Genomic DNA, 21,752 nt, shown 5'->3' on the forward strand with positions numbered 1-21,752 from the left:
ACTATCTGCCGTTCCATTTCCAGTGGGTGGTTGTGACTATTTTTGGATCGTCCTGTTGTACACGCTGCATGCTTGTGCTGAGAGCACCTAGTTGTTTTTTTTTTTTTTTTTAGTCAGCACGGTTTAAATTATAAATTGACAAAAGAAATTCTTACTCTGTCCCCCCATATAGGTCCCACATTTTCTCATCTCTCTCTCTCTCCTCTCCTTCTGTAACCCCATCATGAATGCCCTTTTCATTCATTCTCCCACATTCCGACCCCCCTTCCTTCTCCCCGATATTCCTATCTATGCCAACTAAGATTTTAGACACTATTCAAGACCCTCCTCTCCTTAGATGTCATTTAGATTGCGTGAAACCTTCTCCTGGTTCTTCGCTGAACCTGAGAACTCATGAGTGTTCTCTGATCCTGTGTGCTTTCTAATCATGTCAGATTTGACATGTCATGAAGGAAACATTTCAGTGGTTTTTGCCCATCCTACTTTGAGTTAAATCCTAACTCTTCACTTAGGCACATAAGACCCTGCACCATGTTCTGTTCCCTGCTTCCCTCTCTAAGATCATACCCTTCCACTCACCTCCTGGCTGCCTTCCTGGTAGCACTAATAGCTGGTCAAGTTTGGTGATTCACTAGATCACTCTGATAAGGTCTCAGAGTGTGGTCCTTATACCCTTGGGGGTCTACAAGATGATTTCCCTAGCAATACTAAGACACTATTTGCTTTTTTGCCCCAGTGTGTTGACATGTGCGCTAATGGTACAAAAGCCATGGTGAATGAAACTGCTAGTGCGTTGGCACAAACCAAGGCACTGGTGCCAAACCATACTAGTCATTGTTTTCCTTACCACCACTTACTCACTGTTTAAAAACTGCCAGACTCACTGGATACTCTTCTTGATGAATTGGTAGACATTATTCATTTCATTAAAATTTGACCCTGAGTACACCCTTTTAATACTCTGTATAATGAAATGGTAAATATACATAAAGCACTCAGACTGCATAACAAAAGCAGTGGTTGTCTCCTAGAAAGACACTGGACTGATTGAGTTGCCAATGAACTAGCCATTTTTTTTGTAATGGAGCGTCAATTTTACTTTGAAAGAACAACTGAGAGAAAGAAAAAGAAAAGAAAAGAAAAACTGAGATTATGCAAATTTCGTTGTTTTGCCAATGTTTTCTAGAAAATGAATGGAGGTAGCCTGTTAATTCAAGAAAAGCAATTGATAGTATTTTTTGCCAGTGATAAAATTTGAGTTTCCATCCGCCAGTATAGCTTGACAGTTTCCTAACACCTAAATGCTTCTTTAGTGTTGCCAGTATGATAGTAAATAACACAATTTTTTGATATTGTGTAATGAAATGTATCAATATTAGAAATATTTTCATAACTCAATAACTACTATTTCCCTATAACCAATGCATGATACTTTTAAAAAACCATGCATGGAGAAATGATTCATTCAAAGAGCAAGCTAGACCAATGAATTTTAATGTAATAGAGTACAGAAAGGTCACTGATAAGGTTTCCAATTTTACATTGCAGCTAACTTTTAAGAAAGTACCACTAGTTGAGCTTTGGTATAGTATCAAGGATAATCCACATCTCTCTCAAAGGGCTATTAAAATATCCCTCCGTTTTCCAACAGCGTATCTGTGGGAGGCCAGATTTTCTTCACATGCTTCAACCAAAACAGCATATTACAACAGATTGAATGCAGAAACAGATTTGAGAATCCAGCTGTCTTCTATTAATTTTTGAAAGAAATTTGCAATACTGTATCATGTTGCCAGCCATTTCACTAATTTTTGTTTTAGAAAATATAGTTATTTTCTTAAAGTGTTATTTAGGTTAACATGTAGAAAATGTATTGTTATTTTTGATGAATTCATCAATATTTTAACCTCCCCAGTTTTAATTTCTATTACAGTGCATATCAATAGATGTAAACTGCATAAACAAAAGCTCCTTTGGAGTCTTCAATAAATTTTCAACATGTAAAGAGACTTGAAACCAAAATATTTGAGACTCGTGGCAACTTGAACAACTCTCCATGAGGGCTTTGAGTCTAAGAATTCATATCTGACCACCTGTCAGAAGATTCTGGGTGAATACTGCCTGAGTGCTTCCAAATTGGAAAAATATAATCTTATTTTTTAAAAAACTATAAGTGTTGCATTCAAGGAAAGGACATTTGAACCAACTTTTAAGAGCTTTGCAGTGTGTATACAGTCTACTTTCTCCTTCCCTTCTTTGCCTCTACCTGTATCCTTTACCTCCTCTCATCCCATCTTTAATCCAACTATTAGTCTGTCTCATTCTCTAAATTCATTTTTCCTAATTTTTTTCCTCTTCTACTAAATAAATACTTTCTGAGAGAATTCCAGCTTAGTGTTTAAATTCTGTTCCCAAGGTCACTTTTCTTGGGTCATAGAACGCTTCATTCTTTCTCTCCTGCCCAAATAGGTCTTTAGGAATAACACAGTTGGTTGGTCTTTCTATTATTTAATGATTTAAAAATTCAAGTTGAATTTTTAAAGGTAGTAATTAAGTTAAAGATATTTAGCTGCTGCCCTAAAATTTTAAAAAAGGAGCAAGAACTTTTATATATCGCAGATTAAAATTTATTTTCTAAAGAAGCACTTTTAAAAATGTGGTAGATGGATAGAAGATAATAGTACATATCTGTGTTAGCTATAGCTAGTACATAAAACCTGTGATTTCACAGGTACTATTGCTTAGAGTTTCAGTTAAAAAATGAAGTTATTTGAAATACATTCAGGACAAAATTTAAAGTAAACAGTAGTATGGTTGGTATATAGAGAGGGCATACTTATGAAAGCATTACTTGAATGGTTGAATTTTAGGAAAATCATGTTCCAAAGAGAAAGCCAGGGTTACAGCCCCAGCATAACTTCTCCCTCTTCAACACTTTTGCCCTTTCAGCTTACATTTCAAAATTATTGTCATATTTTTCTGTGATGAAGCCTCTCAAATTGATTTATTTCCTCAAGCAAGTGAACACAACTCACATAAAACAGCTTTTTTCAGGATATGTTGTATAATTGTACATAATATAGAAGGTGATAAAAATTTTAGAGAAATAAGTAAATATTTGGTTAGGATGATATGATTTTTAATTTTCCTTAAAACAAGACTTCATTTAGGGTAGAATATATTTTAGTCTGGTTGTAGGAAGAGGAGATTTTATTTATGAATAAAATTAATGGACAAATATAAATTTTGATAACCTTCAAGGAAAGGAAATTAAATAAACATTGCCCTCATCTCTCTAGACTAACTTAAGCTTTTAAAGTACTTGTTAAGGGCTCCCCTGGTGGCGCAGTGGTTGAGCGTCTGCCTGCTAATGCAGGGGACACGGGTTCGAGCCCTGGTCTGGGAAGATCCCACATGCCGCGGAGCAACTAGGCCCGTGAGCCACAACTACTGAGCCTGCGCATCTGGAGCCTGTGCTCTGCAACAAGAGAGGCCACGATAGTGAGAGGCCCGCACACCGCGATGAAGAGTGGCCCCCGCTTGCCGCAACTAGAGAAAGCCCTAGCACAGAAACAAAGACCCAACATAGCAATCAATCAATCAATCAATCTTTAAAAAAAAAAAAAAGAAAGTGTTAAAGTACTTGTTGAGGGACCTCCCAGGTGGCACAGTGGTTAAGAATCCGCCTGCCAATGCAGGGGACACAGGTTTGATCCCTGGTCTGGGAAGATCCCACATGCCGCAGAGCAGCTAAGCCCGTGTGCCGCAACTACTGAGCCTGCGCTCTAGAGCCCGCAAGCCCCAACTACTGAGCCCACATGCTGCAACTACTGAAGCCCAAGTACCTAGAGCTCGTGCTCCACAACAAGAGAAACCACCGCAATGAGAAGCCTGTGCACCGCGACGAAGAGTAGCCCACACTCACCGCAACTAGAGAAAGCCTACGCAGCAATGAAGACCCAATGCAGCCAAAAATAAATAAATTTTAAGATAAATAAAATGAGTGATTAAAAAAATAATAAAAAATAAAGTACTTGTTGACATTTTTGTCAGTTTTCTGTAGTAGAATAATAGTTTCTTTTTTAAAAAAGAAAAATCATAGCTCACATTAATAGATTGTAATCTACAGTGCTCACCTTATACTTAAGAGAAGGACTTCATGTACGTGTGTAATTGAAACATCTCTTCAACACTGCAAACGATTTTCTACTACCTTTTCCCTATGCTTAGAATGCTACCATTTTAGAGTCATTCTTTCTGGGTAAGCATTGCTTCTTCCCTCTTTCATAACACAGTTGCTGCTCTCATAGGAGGCATATTAACCAGTCAGAACCTTAGGAAGTATGCTTTTTTTCATGCCTAGAGAAAGTCATATGTATACGTTAGGAAAGCATTTGGCTGCAAGTAAAAGAAAAAACACAATGACTTGAACAAATATCACTTCATTTTTTTTCTCACATAATGAGAAGGCCAGAGATGGGTATTTTATAAATATTTGAGCAGCTCCTCAAAAATATAAGTACCAACACAACCTTCCTTCATGGTTACACAGTAGACACCACAGCTCTAGACAATATATTTGTATTCTCAGCAGAAGAGGGAGGCAGCAAGAAAGGAAAAGGTTATACACCCAGATAGGTTCCTTTTTATGAGGATTTCATTCAAAAGCTTTTCCAGAAGACCCTCAATACCTTTCTGCCTCTGTTACATGGCTACCTATAGCTGCAACAGTGACAGGAAAAAGTACTTGGCTTTTCAGCCTCTAAAATGGGAAGAACAAGAGGGGGTAAATGTAACTTCAAATGACTGAATCAACAAGAAAAAAGGAACATTGAAATAAGATTAAAAGATTGAAAGGGGAAAGGAAAAACTAAATCCTAACAATAATACTTCTTAGTTTCATTTATTCATTGAGTCCTTACTCTGTGTCATATACTATGCTACATGTACCTTACATATATTATGTCATCTAGTTTTCACAAAACCCCTGCAAAATAGATAAGATTATCTCCTATTTACACAGGAGAAAACCAATGTTAACTACGTGCCCAAGGACTTGTACTCAAGCTGGGATTTGACCTGAGCTTGCTCTAACTTCGACATTGCCTCTCCTGAGACCAGCACTTAGAACATGTGGTTTTCTCTTCACTGTGGATCCCATTTCACACTTCTCCAGAATGCTGCAGTAGATTACAAACTGCCTGAAATGCAGTGGGAATTTTCAGGCCTTGCTTAATGAGGTGGATTGAACCAAGAATGCTTGAAGAGTTCTAGCAAATGCTGCTGCTGCAGCACTTCTCTCTGCAATAATTACCTTTCATTGGTTCAGGTTTTCTGCTCTCGGAACTCATTACTTCAATTCTGAATTCTGATCTGATGCACAAGTGGTTTCCTTACATGTTGAATGCTTTGAGATGGCCTTCTATTTTAGGAGGATTCTGTTTGTAAGCGGCTCATAGAAGCCTGTTTGTCTATTTAGAGTTGTACTGTCAGCTACTCTGGGCCAATTATCTTGGTGTGTTCATGCAAGGTCACCTTCAGGATTCAATCCTATCTAGGTCAGTTACTTTTACCCAGAGATAAATTCTGTCCTACAGATCGGTTCTTAGACTTGTTATTTAAGGGAGCTCCTAAGAGAGACTTTCATTCACTTATACAGTCAGCAAAAGGATGCTAAGGAATCAAAAATGAACATGATCTCTGACTATACTGTAAGAAAACAGAGCTAAGATTGTGCCCTGGTCATTTTATATCTTCAGAGCTTAATACTGTGCCTGGGATATATTAAACACTCAGTAAGCATATGTATTCATTCAGCACATAATTGGTTAGAGCCCATTATGTGCCAGGCACTAGAAGCACAGCAGTAAACAAGACAGATGTGCTTCTTGTACCTGTGAAACAGATGCTCTTATAGGGAGATAGACAATGAAAAGAAAGCAGAATTGTAAAATAAAGAAACAAGGCCCAACTGTCCATCAATAGGAGAATGGATAAATAGTGGTAGAGTCATACCATGTTGTACTACTCAGCAATGAGGATGACCAAGTGATTGCTACCCCCAACCATGTGCCAGAATCTCGTAATGCTTGATTGCACTGATATCAAGTTCAAAAACGGACAAAATCAATTTGTGATGATAGAAGTCAGGTTACCACAGACGTAGAGAACAAATGTGTGGACACCAAGGGGGGAAAGTGGCAGTGGTTGGTGGTGGGATGAATTGGGAGATTGGGATTGACATATATACACTAATATGTATAAAATAGATAACTAATAACCTGCTGTATAAAAAATAAAATTAAAAAATTAAAAAAAAAATAAAAGAGGTAGCTAGTGGGAAGCAGCCGCATAGCACAGGGAGATCAGCTCGGTGCTTTGTGACCACCTAGAGGGGTGGGATAGGGAGGGTGGGAGGGAGACGCAAGAGCGAGGAGATATGGGGATATATGTATACATATAGCTGATTTACTTTGTTATACAGCAGAAACTAACACAGCGTTGTAAAGCAATTATACTCCAATAAAGATGTAAAAAAAGAAAAAGTCAGGTTACCTTTGGAGGGGGGTAATGTCTTTGGGGACGTGCAGGAGCTTCTGGGGTCCAGGTCATGTTGTTTATCTTGATAAGAGAATTGGTTCCATGGGAAAGTTCACTTTGTGAAGATTTCTCATGCTTTGTGCTTATGAGGTATATTTTTCTACATGCAGGTTATAATTCAATCAAATAAATTTATCTTAGAAAAAGGTAAATACTGACTGTCATAAAGGCTGTGGAGGAAATGCATAGGGTCTAGGGCAACTTGATGGAGATTAGTTTGGGGGAGCATCATGGTAGGCAGGGTGGTCTGGGAAGACCTTCGCGGGACATGCTGGGTAGGCTGAGTCTTCAGGGGGAGAAGTTGGCAGCCATGGGGAGAGGCGGGGGAAGAGCAACTCAGGCAGGGGGAACGGCAAGTGCAAAGGCTCCTGGGCAAGAAAGGTTAGGGTGAATTTGAGAAGGAGAAAAGAGGCCAGTGTGGCCAGAGCAGAGTCAGTGGAGAGCAGAGTGGGACGAGACAAAGCCAGGAGTGGACAGAGGCCCCATCATGCAGGGCCCTGGGGCATTTAGTGTATGGTCTGCCCCTTATCACTGGACTCTTCTTTTGTCCCAGAGTGTGCTAAGATCCGTGGCTACATCATCCCATTTCCTATTCATCTTTCCAGCAACCCTAGGAAGTAGGTTTTATAATCCCCATTTTATACTTGAAGAACCAAAGCTTAGGGAAAGTAGCTTTCCCAAGTCAGCCACCTTGGAAACGAGTGATATCACTAGGATTTGAACCCATATCCCTTTGACCCCAAGCCTACATTCTCAACTCCTGACCCTGCCTCTGAGCACTGGTGTTGAAGTAAAGAACTACTCCAGAGCATGATGTATGTGCCCTTAGGGTTGTGAACAAAGTCCTGAGCAAGTAGAAAACTCCACCTGGGGAAGTCTGGGAAGGAGAGCCCATGGGCTGGATTTTGAAGATACATGTGGAATTTTCCCACGGGCATGCTTTCTCAAGGGAACAGTCTTTGCCTTTCTCCAGGCGAAGACTCAAAGAAGAGGATCAAGCTTCACAGCAGCTGATGTTCATTGAGCGTACATGCTGTGCCAGGTTCTGCAATGGATATTTTACTTATCGCAGTTAATCCTGACAACAATTGTATGAGGTCACTATTGGCACCATTTTACAGGTAAAAAATGCTGAGGTGTCCAGAGGTTAGTCATTTGCCTAGTGAGACACAGCTAGTGAGTTGACTAAACGGACACTATGCTTGTTAAATTAGTGGTGAGAAAAGTAGTGAACATGGATGGGCAGGTGTCAAGCCCAGATGCAAACATAGCTCTGCTACGATAATCCGTGCCCCTAATTCTCCTGCTTGAAACTTGGGGTATCCAGGGAAGTGGGGTATGTTTTGTGGGGCTTCATGATGTGAGTTCTCTGAACTCAACTGAAATGAATGTTCCTGGAGGCCTTCTCTTTTTGAGTCTTTTTTTTTTTTAAACCATCCCATTTGTGGTAATTTTTTTAAAATTTTAATTTTATATCATAATGTAGTTAATTTACAATGTTGGGTTAGTTTCAGGTGTACAGCAAAGTGATTCAGTTATGCATATACATATATCTATTTTTCAAATTTCGTTTTGTGAGTTTTATAGTCTGTAATCTCTCTCCTCTGAAACCCTAAACCATACTTTTGTTTGTTTTTGGTATGCTGATACCCCAGTGCCTCGCCCTGGCCAGTGAGTTGAGAGGTCGAATGTATTTTGTTGCCCTCAGGGCCTGGGGCAGCACCAGGCAGGGGCTAGGTGCTCTGTAAATATTTCTTAAATAAGTGAACACTAGGCTTATTTAGCAGAAGGTTAGAGTGATAATGGATTTGGCCTGGGTCAGCAATCTTTATCCTTCAGATGGTGTGCACCTTATTTTATTTCAATTACTTACACACTTAAGGCAAAAGCACGGTTTTTGGGTCTCCCTTCCCTCTCTTGCCCCATCACCCCACTCCATCCCACCCCCCAAATCATGCAGAGTTAGTATGAATCCAGACTTGGAAGGAATTCTGAGCAGGAAATTCTGTGAGATGCCTTTGGTGGTGCTATGCTGTAAAGGTTTGAGACTTAAATCCGCCTGCATAAAAGAAATTCATGTGATGATGTCATTTTTATGAGCAAATCAACCGCTGCCTGATATTTCAGTGTAAATGATTTCAAGCACATACAAAATAACTATGATTTTCTGTATAACTCCGCTGATAACCAACATCGTTGGGTCAGAACAGGAAAGCTTAAGCGGCTTAGAAGTGAGTTCATTCCATGCGCTAGGCCCACGCTGTACAGTATGGTAGCTACTAGCCACATGTGGTACTGAAAAGTTGCAATGGGGTTATTCTGAATTGAGATGTACTTTAAGTGTAAAGTACATTAGAGTTAAAGACACAGTGTAAAAAAAGAATGTAAAATATTTCATTAATAATTTCTCTAATGATTACATGTCAACGTGATATTATCTTGACATGTTGGGTCTAACAAAGTATATGAACATTCATTTCACCTGCTTTTTACTTTTTTAAATGTGACTAGGAAATGTAAATTTACTAGAAAATGTAAAATTACACTGACATTGGGCAGTGGTGCTCTAGAACAAAACAAATATGAATGTGATACAAAATTAACCCCTCTACATCTGCCCCCAAATTCACTATTCCCCACTTCTCCCAAAGTGCAAAAATTAGCTAAAGCACCCCAACTTTCATCTATGTCTGTTCTCAAAAGTCTGTTGTGATTCATTTCCTGATGGAGTTACAGCTCATGTGAGGCTTCAGTCTCCTATAGCTTGAAGCTTTATTTTCTACTAGCAAGACTTACATTGACTCTAACAATGCAAACACTCTAAATGAATATACAAACTCAATTTTAAAGAACTCATGTCACTGAATAGCTATAACTATCCCAAGGTAGTGAATAATAAGGATTATCATCATTTTTCAGGTGAGAAAACTGAGGCTAGGATAACATTCATTTATTTAAACCCGGCGCTATTCCAGAAAGGCTTTTAAGTCTGTGGCCAATTCTGAGAACCTAAGTGGCTTTTCTAAGATGACACAATGGTCGATAGAACTGAGCCTGAAATGATCTTCTTCCTCTTTCTACTAGAGCAGCAGTTCTCACAGTGTCCCATTGTCAATTAGGAAGTGTGACTTTGCATAAATAATGGTTAAAAGAGTAAAGTTTTTAGCTGACTTTGTTTTTAGATAAATTAGAACTGATGAAAGGATATTCAAAAATAATTTGTCTTCCATACACTTCATTCATTCATTCATTCATTTAACATGAATGCTTGCCATGTATTAAAGCACTAAGTTGGCCCTGGGGAAACATCAAAGAACAAAATAGCAAGGAAAGGCAGATCATCTAACAAATTTGACCATAACTAACAAGTAGTTAGAATAAATGATGTGCCCCGGAATGACTTAGCAGGAAGATGTAGGCTAGGGTTTGGGAAGGGCTTCATAAGTTAGCGCTGCTCATGCTGAGACTGAAGGACAGTGGGACACAGCCAGATAAAGGATGGAGGAGGGAGAATAAATAGGAATCTTTCAGGAATGCTTTCCTACGTGGGGAAGAAAGGCGGGCTTGATGAGGCAGGGAATTACACATAACCTACTGCCCAACTTATCTATGCCACATCCTGGAAGTGTATCTTGGACCTAAATATCACCTTTCATGTGATCATGAATGTAACAACAGTAAAGTTTGAAAACTTTACTGGCAGTATATTGTCTTGCTGCACTTAGCAGGGTATTTTCCCCCAAGCTTTATTGAGATATTATTGAAATATAACATATATAAGTTTAAGATGTCTGATGTGACAATTTGATACATGTATATATTGTGAAATCTTACCACAATAAGGTTAGTTAACACTTCCATCCCCTCACATAATTACCGTTTTTCTCTTGTGGTAACAGCATGTAAGATTACTCTCTTCACAACTTTCAAGTACTTAATAGAGTATTGTTAATTATAGTCACTATGCTATACATATTAGATGCCCAGAACTTACTAATCTTGTAGCTGGAAGTTTGCACCCTTGGACCCCATTTCCCCTACCCCTCAACCCCCAGTAACCATTATTCTAGTCTCTCTTTTTATGAGTTCAGATTTTTTAGATTCCTCATATAAGTGAGAACGTACAGTATTTATCTTTGTCTGTCTGACTTATTTCACTTAGCATAATGCCCTCAAGGTCCATACGTGTTGTTGTAAAAGGCAGGATTTCTTTTTTTATGTCTGAATAATATTCCAACTTGTGTGTCTGTGTGTGTGTCTCTGTGTATATAATAATCCAATGTGTGCGTGTTATATATATGTATACATGTGTATGTGTTTGTATTTATATGTGTGTGTACATATGTGTATATATATACACACATATGTGTGTGTGTATACATACATATATTACATTTTCTTTATCCATTCATCCATTGATGGGCAGGTAGGTTGTTTCCATGTTCTGGCTATTGTAAATAATACTGCAATGAACATGAGAGTGTAGATATCTCTTCAAGATAGTGACTTCCTTTCCTTGGGATGTATACCTAGAAGTGGGATTGCTGGATCTTATGGTAGTTCTATTTTTAATTTTTTGAGGAACCACAGTGGCTGCACCAAATTACATTACTACCAGCAGTTCATGGGGTTCCCTTTTCTCAACACCTTTGCCAATACCTGTATCTTGTTTTTTTGATGATAGCTACTCTAGCAGGTGTGAGGTGATAGCTCATTTTGGTTTTGATTGGCATTTCCCTCATAATTAGTAACATTGAGCACCTTTTCATGTACTTGCTGCCCATTTGTATGTCTTCTTTGAAAAATTGTCTATTCCAGTCCTCTGCACTTTTTTATTCTTTTTTTTTTCTATTGAGGTATATGAGTTCCTTACGTACTTTGGATATTAACCCCTTATCAGGTAGATGGTTTGCAAATATTTTCTCCTATTCCATAGGTTGCATTTTCATTTTGCTGATTGTTTCTTTTGCTATGTGGAAGCTTTTGAGTTTGATGTAGTCCCACCTGTTTATTTTTGCTTTTATTCCTTGTGCTTTTGGTGTCATATCCAAAAAATCACTGCCAGGACCAATGTCAAGGAGCTTTTACCCTACGTTTTCCTCTAGTAGTCTTAAAGTTTCCGGTCTTACATTGAGGTCTTTAACCTATTTTGAATTAATTTTTGTGAGTGGTGTAAGATAGGAGTGCAGTTTCATTCTTATGCATGTGAATATCCGGTTTTCCAACATTATTTATTGAAGAGACTATCCTTTCCCCATTGAGTATTCTGAGCTCCCTTGTCAAATATTTGTTGGCCATATATACGTGGGTTAATTTCTGGGTTCTCAATTTTGTTCCATTAATCTACGTGTCCATTTTTATGTCCGTACCTTACTGTTTTGTTTATTATATCTTTGTAAAGCAGAATATTTCAGACCACCTGAGGGGCCTGTGCAATGGTGTGTTGAAAAAACCATCTCCAAAAAAAACTAAAACAAAACAAAAAACCAAACAAAAGAATCCCAACCCTGATTTGTAGCATTTGCCAATTTCCATGGTGTAAACACTCCCACCTTGGCTGATGTCTAGCTTCCAATAAAAAAATCATTGAATGCAAAATTGGGAAGAAATGTGTGGTAGCACCACATTTTATATCATTTCCACCATACAAATACATAGATGTAAGTGACCTCAAAAACTCAGATAATAGCAAATGTGATAAAATAACCAGGAAGCATTGAATGTTGAGTGTGTCTTACCCTTGTTTTCAATATAATTTAGCTATAATTTATATTAATTTTTAGTAATGGCTTTGTTTAACAGCTGCCTCACAGAATTCCCACGAATATAATAATCAGCTCCCACACGCCTGTATAAGCCAGCTCTAGCACGTCAATGGGCCTGGCGTCTTCAACGTAAAGTAACCGTGATCCTTGTCTAGAGAAATTCCTCACCGTCCCCTACTTCTCTGTTTCTTACAGATCAGCAAACAGCAGCTGCAGACAGTCAAGGACCGGTTTCAGGCTTTTCTCAATGGGGAAACCCAAATCGTGGCTGACGAAGCCTTTATGAATGCTGTCCAGAGTTACTACGAGGTAAGATGAACCGGGCAGAAGAATGCCAAGACTGCTTGAGCCTGAAGCTCAGGGTTTCTGAACTACTGGTCAGTGAGAATAGCAGCCTTGGCCTTCTACAGGGCCATCCCTCCTGAGGCCAAGGGGTTGGTGATTGGTTACAATTTAAAGGAAAACAGCATTTTGTTCGGCGGGGTATGGGGGGAGTGGGGAACAAAGGCTATGTTTGCCAACTGATTGTTATAACAGGCAGAGTGGTGAGTGCTTTATGTACCATTTCTTGTTTCATCTTGACAACAGTCTTTGAGTTAGGTCCTGCTATTATTCCCATTTTACTGATGAAGGGACTGAGGCTCAGAGAAGTTAGGTTAATTACTCAAGGTCACACAGCTGTTAAAATGCCACAAGCTAAGACTTGAACTGACTTGGAAGCATTTTCCCACCACTTACCCACTTTCTAAAGGATGGTAACACCTCCAAAGGATGTTGCCTTCTCTAGCTCCCTTGTTCTTTCCATTAAACTGGTGCTCTGAGTTCTTTTCTGCAAGTTAGAACAGCATCCAAAATGCAGTACTGTTCTCAGGTGGAAACCTATAAGTGAGAAAATATTTCCTGAGTATATACCATAAGTGAATTTTCACCTCTAGACTTCAGAGGTTTATTTATCAGTAAAGTGAAGTTGGAATTCCACTAGTATTTTAAATTTTGTAGTTATTCTTTCAAAATGTGCACATTTGCTATCGTTTGTACGTCATTAATGAAGAGAACATGCCGTATCTTCCTATTGGTAATGTTTACCTCACATACATATCATTTGGTCTTTGAAAGACATTTAACTTTCTATTAATCTATTTTCATCTGAACCAGATATTCTCTGTATTTGGAATCCTGTGCCCCAAATGTCTTACCTATTGTCAAGGCTAGATTAAAACCATTAGAAACCAACCCCTAAACATTAAAAAACTGATGGAATCCTGCCATATGCAATTCAACCTAATAACAATAAATTGTGAAGTAGGTGTTAGGAAACCCAATGAACTTCTGATTTTTCCCCCATGGGATTGCTTTGCTGATTTTCTTCCTTCTTTTCTTTTTTCAATTATTAGGTAGAAAATTATTTTAAAACAAAAACATAGGTGCTCCCACTTTGCTGATGCTCCAAGTACATGCTTCTTCTGCCCATTGGGTGCTCCATTTCTCAGTAGATGCTTTAAAAATGTTATTTGATTGATTCGGTAAAACTGTCCTTCCTATTGCTACAGCACTTGACTCCTTCTTTCATGGGGAGAGTGGAGCAAGATTGCAATGAGATCTTGTGAAAATATTATTGATTGGTTTGCTAATTAGCCTTTAATAGTAAACAGCCTTTGTCTCTGATGTTTGCTGGGTCCATCCACAGACTCATCTTGCACACCGTTTCCTCAGTGAAATTTCTATTTGGATCTGTTTTAGACATCTGGTTTGTTTTCATATGTGTCAAATTTAAACATTTTTTCATTTTACAAGTAGTATTAATGATTGCCAATAAGGGTTGAACTTGGTGCTTTATCTGATGTGACACATTTTTCGGCTGGATTTAAGGGAGAGTGGAAATGAGGTTTGCAGTCACAGTGGTGGTGTGGTAGTGAATAACCTAAATATATTTAAGAAAAGTTCTGTTTAGAAACCACCAGGGAATGAAATTAATTTTTCCCCCTTTTGTCAAAATCCGAAAACCAGTTGAGACCAGGTAGTTCCTTATCAATGGTTCTCCATGTTTAGAGTCATTCACCAGTTTGTAAACTTGTAGATTGCAGATCTTAATGAGAAGGCTCATTTGACTAATGATATAAACTACAAGGAAGTGCCACTTCTGCCTATTAATTAAATTTGAAAATTAATAGTCATCAACTTGCTAATGAGTCTCTGGAAATTACCACGACATCTATAGTGATCCTGATATTTTCCTCTACGTGGCTAGTTTATTTGAAAGAGCTTCCTTTAAGTCTGGTGAGGATACAGACATTAAGAAATTACTGAATATTTAATATTAAGATCTGAGTAACAGGAAATAATGTGGGGTATTAATTATTTACCGTATTCATTAGCAAAGCTTTAGAGAGTCTTAAGATTCACGTTTCCTGGGAAGCCTAATCCTCTGAAACAGAGGTCCCCAGTCAAGGGATCAGGATTAATCCTTCCCTGGGGAGCGCTCCAGGTTGATTACCCATCCCTTTCTCTCTCTCCCTCTACTCTTGGGCAGTGGAGAAGCTCGTGTCTCTTTCTCTGCCCTCCTCTGGGATGCAGTTGTTTCCCTGTCAGTATCTGTCCCAGGCAGGACTCTTTGGATTACAAGTACAGACACCTAGGTCAAACTGGCTTAAGCCAAAAATGAGATTTGTTTGCCCAAGCAGCTTAAAAGTCCAGAGATAGATCTGGCTTTAGCTGGATCGATGTGGCTGGATCCAGAGACGCCAGAGATGCCAGCAGGGTGGGTATCTTTCCCCCCACACCTCGGCTTTGTTCTTCCCTGGTTGGCTGCATTCTTGGGCAGGTTCTTTCTATATGGACAACACTGGAAGTTCCCATCCTACCAGCTTAGCAACTCCAGGGGCAAAGAGAGTACTTCTTTGCTGAGAGTCCCAGCAAAAGGCCCCAGGTGACTTGGTTGGACCAACATGGGCCCTGTGTCCATTCTTGAACTAATCACTATCGATGAGGGGTGACGTAGACCCAGGACAGATACTACCGCTGGAGCCAGAGTGCAGGCTCAGTCGTACTGGAACTGTTTGTGTTGAAAATGGCCTGGTTTCCCATCAAGGAATTGGGTGTGCTTTTGAACAGAAGAAGGGGGAATGTGTGTTCAACAGGCAAAACCAACAGATACTCTCCTTCTAAATTCTCAGCCCCCACCCCTCACACACACACACACACACGGGCACGCACACACATGCACGCACACACATACTCCACTCCACTGTTTGTATAAACACTGACACATCCCAATTTACCAGTGAAAATGACAATTTTAAAAAAACCAACCTTTTTCTCCAGAAACTGACTATAGTCAGTTACTGTAGATTACTATAGTCAGTTACTAAAGTCAGTTTCAGGCTATGGCATTGTTTTGCTAAGACAATAATGGTTTGTCAACTTGCTAGAGTAGTAAAGAGTAATTTTTTAAAACTAAAGGGAGTGGGGAGCCACTGTCCTTCTGCCATCTGTGCCCACCCACATCCAGCCCAGTCTGACCCCAGCTGGCCAGCACTCCTTGCAAGCTGGTCTCCAGGATAGAGGGAGACCAAGGTTCCCTATGGCTCTCGCGAGCATGCAGGTTTATTTTGTCCTTCCCAGGTGGCAAAGCAGATCAAGCAGAGCAGGAGATTAATCCTTTAATCTCTTTCATTGTGGCTTTGAGGGTGGGCACTGAGATGGATGCTCTGAGATCTGGCCCAGCAACTTTATCCTGTTTTCACAGCCACGGTTCTAAGCCATCAGAGAGCCCACCCTTTTCTCCAGCGCCCCCTCATCTTTTCTAACTCTTAGCTCTTTTAAGACAAATTGTGAAACATAAGCCCTCCCACCCTCCATCCTCACCTCCCTCCCCATCTCCCTGCTTAATTTTGGTTCCTTCACATGCTGGCCCCGACATCATAGAAAAAAGGTGGATGGAAAGGTCTTACAGAACCTTCCTCACTGAGATCCTGCCAGGAAGGAAACATGGGGAGATATGGTGGGAAGAGGGAGTGTAGAATAAGAGAGAAGACATACCAACACTCATTTTAGAACAGGACAGACGATATCTGGTCTTCCGCCAGTGCCACTGTTATGACTGAGTTTTGTTTCGTTTTGGTTTTAGCTGATCTTCTCTAACAAAGCCCCAGTTAGTTTTTGTCAAACTAGATTTGAATGGTGTATCAGACACCGTTCTTCGGTTGCTAGCAAAAGAAACTGACTGTGGCTGAATTAAGCCCTAATAATAACAGCAACAACTGTTGTTTTGTTATTAAAGGAAATAACCAACCTAAAGAAAAGATGGAAACCAGGACAGCTTAGCCTCAGAAAGCCGGGTAGCAGGATTTAATGCACACTCCATCACTGGTATGAATCTACTCCAATCCCATTCCATTATTAGGCCTCCCCACTCTGAATCTGAACCCCAGAAGGGGAAGTCTGATTGTCAATCACAGGACCTTGTCCTTCCTTTGCAAGGCCCTGTGATTGACAGTCCCACTAAAACCGTGTGCAGTGACAAAGGTGTTTTCAGACCGAGGTGCTGTCATCAGAAGGGGATGGACGGTTGGCAGGCAAAAACTGCAGGTGTTCTCTGCACAGGGTGACAAACGTTCGTGTGTCTTTATGACTGACCTTATTTTAACCTAAGAAAAGTAGATGTCAGGTCACACCTGGCTATTTTTCTAAAATAAAGCTACACATTTTCCAATAAGCAAAACCACTAAAATTCCTCAGTGGCCTTGAAACAGATATATCCCTAGGAAAAGAGTAACTAGCCATTCTAAAGGCATTCATTCTTGTGAAAAAAGCCAGGCAAGGAAGGAGGGGGCAGAGGGCCAGGTGGTTAAGAGGATGCGTTAAGTGTCCGTAAGACGTGGAGTTGAACTCCATTTCTGCTGCACACGGGCTGTGGGACCTCAGCTTCTTCATCTGTAGTAGGATCTTGCTTGCATAATTGTTGTCAAGATTAAATTACACACACACACACACACACACACACACACACACTCAGACACACAACCTCCCTGTAAATCTAGCAACTGGAAAGTGCTGTTATGAATATGTTAAGGTTAGAGGGGAAGAGTGGTGGTGTAGTGCCCACGTGCTGTATAGAAATAAATGAGTGGGACTTCCCTGGTGGCACAGTGGATAAGACTCTGCACTCCCAATGCAGGGGGCCTGGGTTCGATCCCTGGTCAGGGAACTAGATCCCACATGCATGCTGCAACTAAGAGTTCGCATGCCACAACTAAGGAGCCCATGTGCCGCAACTAAGGAGGCTGCTGGCCACAACTAAGACCCAGTGCAACCAAATAAATAAATAATAAATATTAAGAAAAAAAAGAGAAAGAAATGATAGAGGAGAGTTGAAAGTTATGGAATCAATCCACTCGCTAGTTTGGGGCCTGGACATTGGGTGTGGAAGATACAAGGTCAAGGCAGGGCAAAAGGGCATAGAAAGGGGAAAGGGAACTACTTTTGTTCCTAATCTACCACCACGTACCACAGCTCATGGCCCCAGATGTGCTTCCTAAGTTTGCCCAGGATAACCTTACTTTCTGGTGAATAATAACGTTAAGATCCAAAGATGTTTTTTATTTTAGAAATTAACATGCACCTTGCCTAAGTGAAGGTAAAATTTCTCATTTTTCCATGTAGAAAGGGGTGTTTTAAATGACTGTGAAAGTCAAACATGCCAAATATAAAAATAGACAATGTAGGGAAAAATGTAAATGAAATGGTTAAGAAGAATACGTGTAATCCCATGATCCTAGACAACCACTATTATATTTTGGCATATATCTTTCTAGGTATTTTTTGATGTGTCTATACACATAAAGATAGCTCCTTGATTTCCATGTTAAGATGGAAAATAACTAAAAAATATTAATAACCCGCTTGTTTCATTTCACAGTTGTTTTCTATCTTCTTACGACTTCTGCAAAAGTCACGCATATGATATACTCTCATCAGTAAAAAGTGTTATTACCTGTGATGTTCTCAGTCAAGGGTTATGCTCCTATGCCCCAACCCCACTTCACCCCTACCATTGGAAGTCTCTGGTTTAACAGCATATCATGGACATCTTTTGCGGGTTTTTTTTTTATTGGAGTTTAGTTGATTTACAATGTTGTATTAGCTTCAGGTGTACAGCAGAGTGAATCAGTTATACATATACATATATCCACTCTTTTTTAGATTCTTTTCCCATATAGGTCATTACAGAGTATTGAGTAGAGTTCCCTGTGCTATACAGTAGGTCCTTATTAGTTATCTATTGTATATACAGTAGCGTGTATATGTCAATCCCAATCTCCCAATTTATCCCCACCCCATACCCCCTGGTAACCATAAGCTCATGGACATCTTTTTTTTTTTTTAATTAATTTATTTATTATTTTTGGCTGTGTTGGGTCTTCGTTTCTGTGCGAGGGCTTTCTCTAGTTGTGGCAAGCGGGGGCCACTCTTCATCGCGGCCTCTCTTGTTGCGGAGCACAGGTTCCAGACGCACAGGCTCAGTAGTTGTGGCTCACGGGCCCAGCCGCTCTGCGGCATGTGGGATCCTCCCAGACCAGGGCTCGAACCCGTGTCCCCTGCACTAGCAGGCAGACTGTCAACCACTGCGCCACCAGGGAAGCCCCTCATGGACATCTTTTGATGCTGATGAAAAAGAAAGTTATCTTTTTAATGGCTTCAGGATACTCTATTTAAAAATAACAGGTAACTTTTATTACATTCTTGTAGTAGAGCACCGTGCTCACCAGTTGACATTCATTGTCTCATTGAATCTTCACTCAAATCCTACACGGGAGGGTGATTGTGATTCCCATTTGAAAGATGATAAGACTGAAGCCCAGAAAGATGAAGCAATTTGCTCAGCTGGCAAAGCTAGCACCTGGTGGAACCAGGATTTGATCCCAGGTCATCTGACACTAAAGCCCACTGCTCCCATTATGTGTGTGCCATTCATCAGTAAAATTCATTAGTAACCTGGTTGTTGTAGGTTTTTTAAATCTTATTTACTCTAGCATCTAGGTATTTTTCTCATTTATGTTGAAATGATATGCTTTTGTAGAGCAGGAAAGGCTCCATCTTGTGTTCTCAGCCTGTCTGTAAAGAAGCAGGAGCTGGGTCAGCTTTACCCTGTATCGTCTACAGTCATCAATTACCGATGTGCTTGTGTGTTTCTAAAACAACCTTGAGGTTGCTTGGCTCTGGCGATGCAGCAAAGGACTGATGGATGGCGTTAAGTCGCTGAATTGACTGCCCTTCCCCATTCCGTATTTATTTGTTTATCTGCCCTCTCCCATCATGACCCACCTGTCTGGGAGTTGGCGGAGGGGTGGATTTATGGATGTGCTGCATAAGGCTATGCCTGGAGTTGAAGCCTCTCGCAACAGCTACCAAAAAATGAAACGGAAAACAAAACCCAAAATACCAGGTAGAGCTCCCGGTACAAATGAGTTTCAGGGGTCGTTTTAGAGACACGCAAGCACGTCACTGGCCCCACTTCCCTTCTGACAGACTGAGAAGCCAAGACAGATGATGTGCCTGGAAAATGAGTTTTCCGCTACCGCCCTCTCTCCCCGTGGCGGTCTTGCTGCCTTTTGGCACTTGGCTTTCACCTCGATGTTCCGCCTCCTTCCTCTATGCTCTTGACAGTCCACTCATCTCCTTTCGTTCTGGGGCCTGGCAGTCATGTCCTACCTGTGGACAGAGGGAGCCTTCCAGTTTTCAGAGTCCTTTCAGTTTGATCCTCACCAAAGAAGGCTGGCTGGGTGGACCCCATGTGATGGCAAAGGAGAGAGTGGTTCATAGAAGTTAAGTGACTTATCTAAAGCTATCTACTAGTAGTTCAACAAATATTTATGGAGTGGTTACTGTGTACAAAGGAAGGGACTGTGGGAAACAGATAATGTGCTCTGGGTCCAGGGGTCACCAGTTATGGATGCCATCTGGGACCAACGTGCCAATACCCTCATTTCTTACTCCCTGTTGTCAGGTCCCATGGAAAAATGTAGCGTCAGTCAATCATTTTAAGAGACCAGTATATTGTGCTTGTTGGTTTCTCCTTTACCTCCGTTTCCCCCATCCAGATATAATCTCCATAGGGTCTCTGCTTTGAGATGTCTGCTTTGTTTGTGTCGTTCATTCACTGATTCTCTCATTCAACATAGCACCAGCTATGTGCCAGGCACTGTCTTAGGCGCTCAGAAGAAATAATAGGAAAGAAGCAGCTACAATTCCTGCCTTCCTGGGACTTACAGTCTAGCTAGAGCCTCAGATATTAACTAAATAGTCACAGAGACAAATGACAAATGGCAGCTGTGGAAGGGCTTTGGGAGAAAGGAATATGGTGCTGAGAGCTTATAACGGGGGCCTGCTCCAGGTGTGTGGGACACTGATATGGACAAATGGGAGGAGAGTATGGCTTCATCATTGATTGAATGTTTTTTAAGTCACCTCTGATAGTCGTTAGTGCTGACAACAAAGAATTAACCCCTTTGCGTCCCTACCACCATCATCACTCACCTGTGCTCATAAGGTGTCTCTCCGCTGGCCTCTTGCCTATTCTCTTGTCCCTCTTCAGGTCTGTTTTCCACATTAAAGCCAGGGAATGTAAACTTGATTGTGTCATGTCCCAGCTTAAAGCCTTCAATGGCTTCCCAGTGCCCTTCAGATGGAAACTAATGTTCTTAATGGGGCCTCCCATGCCCTTGGCCATCTGGCCCCTTCTGCCCCTCTTACACTGGTCATTCTCCTACCCCTCACTGCCACAGCCATACTGGCTTCTCCTTATTTTCTCAGCTGCTCAGTGTGTTTGCACATATTGTTCCTTCTTTCAGTCTTTTCCTACCCATCTTTCACATTTCATGTCTCCTCGAGGAAGGCTTTCCTAACTGCCTATTGGAATATATTCCTGGCTACGGGTACCCATGAACCTGTGTATTTTCCCTTGGTTAGCACTTGTCCCAGATTGTAATGATATTTGTATGGGATGATTAGGACGATGTCATGGAGGCATGAGGGCTGGATCAGCATCTGTTTTGCTCCCCACTGTAACCCTGGCACCTGGCATGTGCCTTCCCCCAGTGAGTGTCCAAAGAAAGGGTGAATGGGCTCATGAAGAAGAGTATAAACATTACAGCTGAAAAGACAAGCTCAAACTTTTATAGTTCAGCTCCCTCAGTGTACAGAAAAGAAATTAGAGGATCAGAGAAAGGAGGTAACTTACCCAAGGTCACACAGCAAGTTAGTGGCAGAGCTGGCCTGGGATCATGGTTTACAAGTCTTGTCACAATGTTATACTGCCTCTCCAGAAACTTCCTCTTTTGCTTCACAACTTTGATGTTCTTTGAGATCTAGACCTATAGCTGAGACACA

The 21,752-nt window shown here is 40.6% G+C and overlaps 1 protein-coding gene across 29 annotated transcripts in view; it reads left to right on the forward strand.

The window, feature by feature from the left end:
• Positions 1–21,752, forward strand: part of CADPS (calcium dependent secretion activator) — a 781,950-nt gene that overhangs the window by 404,953 nt on the left and 355,245 nt on the right. For all 29 annotated transcript variants that reach the window (XM_082344670.1, XM_082344669.1, XM_082344650.1 and 26 more), the window contains one exon: positions 12,561–12,674. In XM_082344670.1, coding sequence (XP_082200796.1) covers positions 12,648–12,674 — 27 coding nt within the window. In that variant the 5' untranslated portion in view covers positions 12,561–12,647. The remainder of the gene's footprint in view (positions 1–12,560; positions 12,675–21,752) is intronic.

This window comes from Balaenoptera borealis (genome assembly GCF_965194805.1).
Source record: "Balaenoptera borealis genome assembly, chromosome: 12".
Lineage (NCBI taxonomy): Eukaryota > Metazoa > Chordata > Mammalia > Artiodactyla > Balaenopteridae > Balaenoptera > Balaenoptera borealis.